A 6,000-nucleotide genomic window follows, 5' to 3' on the forward strand; every position below is an offset into this window, starting at 1 on the left:
GTCAGTGTGTGAGAGCGGTGTGTCAGTGTATGAGAGCAGTGTGTCAGTGTGTGAGAGCGGTGTGTCAGTGTATGAGCAGGTCAGTGTATGAGAGCGGTGTGTCAGTGTATGAGAGCAGTGTGTCAGTGTATGAGAGCAGTGTGTCAGTGTATGAGAGCGGTGTGTCAGTGTATGAGAGCAGTGTGTCAGTGTATGAGAGCGGTGTGTCAGTGTATGAGAGCAGTGTGTCAGTGTATGAGAGCAGTGTGTCAGTGTATGAGAGCGGTGTGTCAGTGTATGAGAGCAGTGTATGAGAGCGGTGTGTCAGTGTGTGAGAGCGGTGTGTCAGTGTGTGAGAGCGGTGTGTCAGTGTGTGAGAGCGGTGTGTCAGTGTATGAGAGCGGTGTGTCAGTGTATGAGAGCGGTGTGTCAGTGTATGAGAGCAGTGTGTCAGTGTATGAGAGCAGTGTATGAGAGCGGTGTGTCAGTGTATGAGAGCAGTGTGTCAGTGTATGAGAGCAGTGTGTCAGTGTATGAGAGCAGTGTATGAGAGCGGTGTGTCAGTGTATGAGAGCAGTGTGTCAGTGTATGAGAGCAGTGTGTCAGTGTATGAGAGCGGTGTGTCAGTGTATGAGAGCAGTGTATGAGAGCGGTGTGTCAGTGTGTGAGAGCGGTGTGTCAGTGTGTGAGAGCGGTGTGTCAGTGTGTGAGAGCGGTGTGTCAGTGTGTGAGAGCGGTGTGTCAGTGTATGAGCAGGTCAGTGTGTGAGAGCGGTGTGTCAGTGTATGAGAGCAGTGTGTCAGTGTATGAGCAGGTCAGTGTATGAGAGCGGTGTGTCAGTGTGTGAGAGCAGTGTGTCAGTGTGTGAGAGCGGTGTGTCAGTGTATGAGAGCGGTGTGTCAGTGTATGAGAGCGGTGTGTCAGTGTATGAGAGCGGTGTGTCAGTGTATGAGAGCAGTGTGTCAGTGTATGAGAGCGGTGTGTCAGTGTATGTGAGCAGGTCAGTGTATGAGAGCAGTGTGTCAGTGTATGAGAGCAGTGTGTCAGTGTATGAGAGCGGTGTGTCAGTGTGTGAGAGCGGTGTGTCAGTGTGTGAGAGCGGTGTGTCAGTGTATGAGCAGGTCAGTGTATGAGAGCAGTGTGTCAGTGTATGAGAGCGGTGTGTCAGTGTATGAGAGCGGTGTGTCAGTGTATGAGAGCAGTGTGTCAGTGTATGAGAGCAGTGTGTCAGTGTATGAGAGCGGTGTGTCAGTGTATGAGCAGGTCAGTGTATGAGAGCAGTGTGTCAGTGTATGAGCAGGTCAGTGTATGAGAGCAGTGCGTCAGTGTATGAGCAGGTCAGTGTATGAGAGCAGTGTGTCAGTGTATGAGCAGGTCAGTGTATGAGAGCAGTGTGTCAGTGTATGAGAGCAGTGTGTCAGTGTATGAGAGCAGTGTGTCAGTGTATGAGCAGGTCAGTGTATGAGAGCAGTGTGTCAGTGTATGAGCAGGTCAGTGTATGAGAGCAGTGTGTCAGTGTATGTGCAGGTCAGTGTATGAGAGCAGTGTGTCAGTGTATGAGCAGGTCAGTGTATGAGAGCAGTGTGTCAGTGTATGAGCAGGTCAGTGTATGAGAGCAGTGTGTCAGTGTATGAGAGCAGTGTGTCAGTGTATGAGAGCAGTGTGTCAGTGTATGAGAGCAGTGTGTCAGTGTATGAGCAGGTCAGTGTATGAGCAGGTCAGTGTATGAGCAGGTCAGTGTATGAGAGCAGTGTGTCAGTGTATGAGAGCGGTGTGTCAGTGTATGTGAGCAGGTCAGTGTATGAGAGCAGTGTGTCAGTGTATGAGAGCGGTGTGTCAGTGTGTGAGAGCGGTGTGTCAGTGTATGAGCAGGTCAGTGTATGAGAGCAGTGTGTCAGTGTATGAGAGCAGTGTGTCAGTGTGTGAGAGCGGTGTGTCAGTGTGTGAGAGCGGTGTGTCAGTGTGTGAGAGCGGTGTGTCAGTGTGTGAGAGCGGTGTGTCAGTGTGTGAGAGCGGTGTGTCAGTGTGTGAGAGCGGTGTGTCAGTGTATGAGCAGGTCAGTGTATGAGAGCGGTGTGTCAGTGTGTGAGAGCGGTGTGTCAGTGTATGAGAGCGGTGTGTCAGTGTGTGAGCAGGTCAGTGTGTGAGAGCGGTGTGTCAGTGTGTGAGAGCGGTGTGTCAGTGTATGAGAGCGGTGTGTCAGTGTATGAGAGCAGTGTGTCAGTGTATGAGAGCAGTGTATGAGAGCGGTGTGTCAGTGTGTGAGAGCAGTGTGTCAGTGTATGAGAGCAGTGTGTCAGTGTATGAGAGCAGTGTATGAGAGCGGTGTGTCAGTGTGTGAGAGCAGTGTGTCAGTGTATGAGAGCGGTGTGTCAGTGTATGAGAGCGGTGTGTCAGTGTGTGAGAGCGGTGTGTCAGTGTATGAGAGCGGTGTGTCAGTGTATGAGAGCAGTGTGTCAGTGTATGAGAGCAGTGTATGAGAGCGGTGTGTCAGTGTATGAGAGCGGTGTGTCAGTGTATGAGAGCAGTGTGTCAGTGTATGAGAGCAGTGTGTCAGTGTATGAGAGCAGTGTATGAGAGCGGTGTGTCAGTGTATGAGAGCAGTGTGTCAGTGTATGAGAGCGGTGTGTCAGTGTATGAGAGCAGTGTGTCAGTGTATGAGAGCAGTGTATGAGAGCGGTGTGTCAGTGTATGAGAGCAGTGTGTCAGTGTATGAGAGCAGTGTGTCAGTGTATGAGAGCGGTGTGTCAGTGTATGAGAGCAGTGTATGAGAGCGGTGTGTCAGTGTGTGAGAGCGGTGTGTCAGTGTGTGAGAGCGGTGTGTCAGTGTGTGAGAGCGGTGTGTCAGTGTATGAGCAGGTCAGTGTATGAGAGCGGTGTGTCAGTGTGTGAGAGCGGTGTGTCAGTGTGTGAGAGCGGTGTGTCAGTGTGTGAGAGCGGTGTGTCAGTGTATGAGCAGGTCAGTGTGTGAGAGCGGTGTGTCAGTGTATGAGAGCAGTGTGTCAGTGTATGAGCAGGTCAGTGTATGAGAGCGGTGTGTCAGTGTGTGAGAGCAGTGTGTCAGTGTATGAGAGCGGTGTGTCAGTGTATGAGAGCGGTGTGTCAGTGTATGAGAGCGGTGTGTCAGTGTATGAGAGCGGTGTGTCAGTGTATGAGAGCGGTGTGTCAGTGTATGAGAGCAGTGTGTCAGTGTATGAGAGCGGTGTGTCAGTGTATGAGAGCGGTGTGTCAGTGTATGAGAGCAGTGTGTCAGTGTGTGAGAGCGGTGTGTCAGTGTGTGAGAGCGGTGTGTCAGTGTATGAGCAGGTCAGTGTATGAGAGCAGTGTGTCAGTGTATGAGAGCGGTGTGTCAGTGTATGAGAGCAGTGTATGAGAGCGGTGTGTCAGTGTGTGAGAGCGGTGTGTCAGTGTATGAGAGCGGTGTGTCAGTGTATGAGAGCGGTGTGTCAGTGTATGAGAGCAGTGTGTCAGTGTATGAGAGCAGTGTGTCAGTGTATGAGAGCAGTGTGTCAGTGTATGAGAGCGGTGTGTCAGTGTATGAGAGCGGTGTGTCAGTGTATGAGAGCGGTGTGTCAGTGTATGAGCAGGTCAGTGTATGAGAGCAGTGTGTCAGTGTATGAGCAGGTCAGTGTATGAGAGCAGTGTGTCAGTGTATGAGAGCAGTGTGTCAGTGTATGAGAGCAGTGCATCAGTGTATGAGCAGGTCAGTGTATGAGAGCAGTGTGTCAGTGTATGAGCAGGTCAGTGTATGAGAGCAGTGTGTCAGTGTATGAGAGCAGTGTGTCAGTGTATGAGCAGGTCAGTGTATGAGAGCAGTGTGTCAGTGTATGAGCAGGTCAGTGTATGAGAGCAGTGTGTCAGTGTATGTGCAGGTCAGTGTATGAGAGCAGTGTGTCAGTGTATGAGCAGGTCAGTGTATGAGAGCAGTGTGTCAGTGTATGTGCAGGTCAGTGTATGAGAGCAGTGTGTCAGTGTATGAGCAGGTCAGTGTATGAGAGCAGTGTGTCAGTGTATGAGCAGGTCAGTGTATGAGAGCAGTGTGTCAGTGTATGAGCAGGTCAGTGTATGAGAGCAGGACGCCCGGATGATGTATGGAGCATGATGAAAGGCTCAGGGTTCTGATCACACACAGGGGTGAAGCTGGAGCTGGAGTTAGTACAGAGATCATTTTCACCACACAGCCTGATGAGGCGCTCTAAGGTTACACTTCTATCGTTAGCAGGTCAGCAGATTAGATCCTGACGCTTATAGCCTTCTGAAGAGAGAAAAAAACCCGAGTTATTTTTATCAGCACCATTAAAAATAGAAGTTTTTGTAAATCCAGAAAGTTAAACATTAAAGAGTTGAGCCTGCATTTGAACCCGAGACCTTCAGCTCTCTGCTTCTGTTTAAAGCTTCTATTACTGTAATGTCCTGCTGCTCTGGATTGGATGGGGCAGTGCAAGTTTCTGATTAACGTGTGTGTGTGTGTGTGTGTGTGGGGGCAGGTGGGTGTTTGGGGTTGTAACATTGCTCAGAGGGGTTCAGGATATGAGCGAGGCTTACTGTGGACACAGTGGGACATCAGTATAATTATCATTCAGCACCCTACCGATTCCTGTCCCACTCTTCCTACACACACACACACACAGTGTATAGAAGCAAAAAGTGTGAAGTCGTCACACTTGTATTTTTATTTCTATCTCGGATTCGTTCCCGCACATAAGCAACCCCGCTGTTCGTCTCTCTCACCAGTCACAGACCTTCAACAGACAATAAGCTTCACTCGCTATTTTTTCCTCACAAACTCGTTCATTATCTTTCTGTCTGTCTCCATCTCTGTCTGTCTCTGTGTATCTTTCTGTCTCCATCTCTGTCTGTCAGTCTGTCTCCACCTCTGTCAGTCTGTCTCCACCTCTGTCAGTCTGTCTCCATCTCTCTGTCTGTCTGTCTCTGTCTGTCTTTTTGTCTTCATCTCTGTCTGTCAGTTTGTCTCTGTCTGTCTGTCTCTGTCTGTCTTTTTGTCTTCATCTCTGTCTGTCTCTGTGTATCTTTCTGTCTCCATCTCTGTCTGTCAGTCTGTCTCCACCTCTGTCAGTCTGTCTCCATCTCTGTCTGTCTGTCTTTTTGTCTTCATCTCTGTCTGTCAGTTTGTCTCTGTCTGTCTGTCTGTCTCCTTTTTCTTGCTGTCTACTTTAAAAACCTGGTTATTAACGAGCCTGTGCTTGCTTGTGTTCAGTAAGCGCTCAGCGGCCGACGAGGACAGCAAACCCTCCAGCAGTGAAGCGGCAGCCAAGAAGCCTAAAGGCAGGACGGGATTCGGAGACTTCAGCTCCTGGTAAAGCTGCTTTTCTCTGGAGGAAAATCACGGTATTCCGACTGAATGGAATATCATCCTACAGACATAACCGTGTTTATGGATTCAGTCATGTATCGTAATCATAGATTGCCTTTCTCTGCTTTAATGTACAATGGAGTTTTCCTGTTAATTTTTTCTTTCTACTTCCTGTGATGTCTTTTGTTTTTCGTATGAGGAATGTGTTCCTTTCACAACGTCCACTGGTGTATTTTATGCAGTAATAAACCAGATTTTCTAAAAGTCCAGTGTTTTTCCTTTCTCTCTCTCTCTCCAGTTGTATGAGTGAGATTTCTCACTATCCCTCAGGGATCTCGAGCATTTTGCCTCCTGAACCCTTCACCTTCCCCATCTTCTACTCCCTGTGGGCCGCTCCACTGACACACAGCGTGTTGATTTGCCCTCATGGAGGTGATTTTTAAAATTGGAAAGCCCTCCAGCTATCAGAGATGAAAGTTCCTCTGTGTGTGTGTGTGTGTGTGTGTGTGTGTGTGTGTGTGTAGTGGGTACTCTGGTTACAATTGGTTGCAATTCAGCTCGAGTTTGTGGCCTATATCAGTGTTTCACTTACTGTAATAATCCCCCAAGTGTTTTTGTGGGATTGGGGTGATAACTGTTTTATTAGGGTGTGGGGTCTCTGGGAGAAGGTGAGGTTGGTCAGGATGGTATAAGGGAGAATTTGGGAT

General features: G+C 49.1%; 1 protein-coding gene across 1 annotated transcript in view; it reads left to right on the forward strand.

The window, feature by feature from the left end:
• The window catches only part of ppil2 (peptidylprolyl isomerase (cyclophilin)-like 2), a 57,494-nt gene extending 51,945 nt beyond the window's left edge, over nucleotides 1-5,549 (forward strand). The window contains exon 20 of the mRNA XM_058375432.1: nucleotides 5,198-5,549. Within this exon, the coding sequence (XP_058231415.1) occupies nucleotides 5,198-5,300 (103 nt within the window). The 3' untranslated portion in view covers nucleotides 5,301-5,549. The remainder of the gene's footprint in view (nucleotides 1-5,197) is intronic.
• Nucleotides 5,550-6,000: the final 451 nt, after the last annotated feature.

This window comes from Hemibagrus wyckioides, linkage group LG22, assembly GCF_019097595.1.
Source record: "Hemibagrus wyckioides isolate EC202008001 linkage group LG22, SWU_Hwy_1.0, whole genome shotgun sequence".
NCBI classification, from domain to species: Eukaryota; Metazoa; Chordata; class Actinopteri; order Siluriformes; family Bagridae; genus Hemibagrus; species Hemibagrus wyckioides.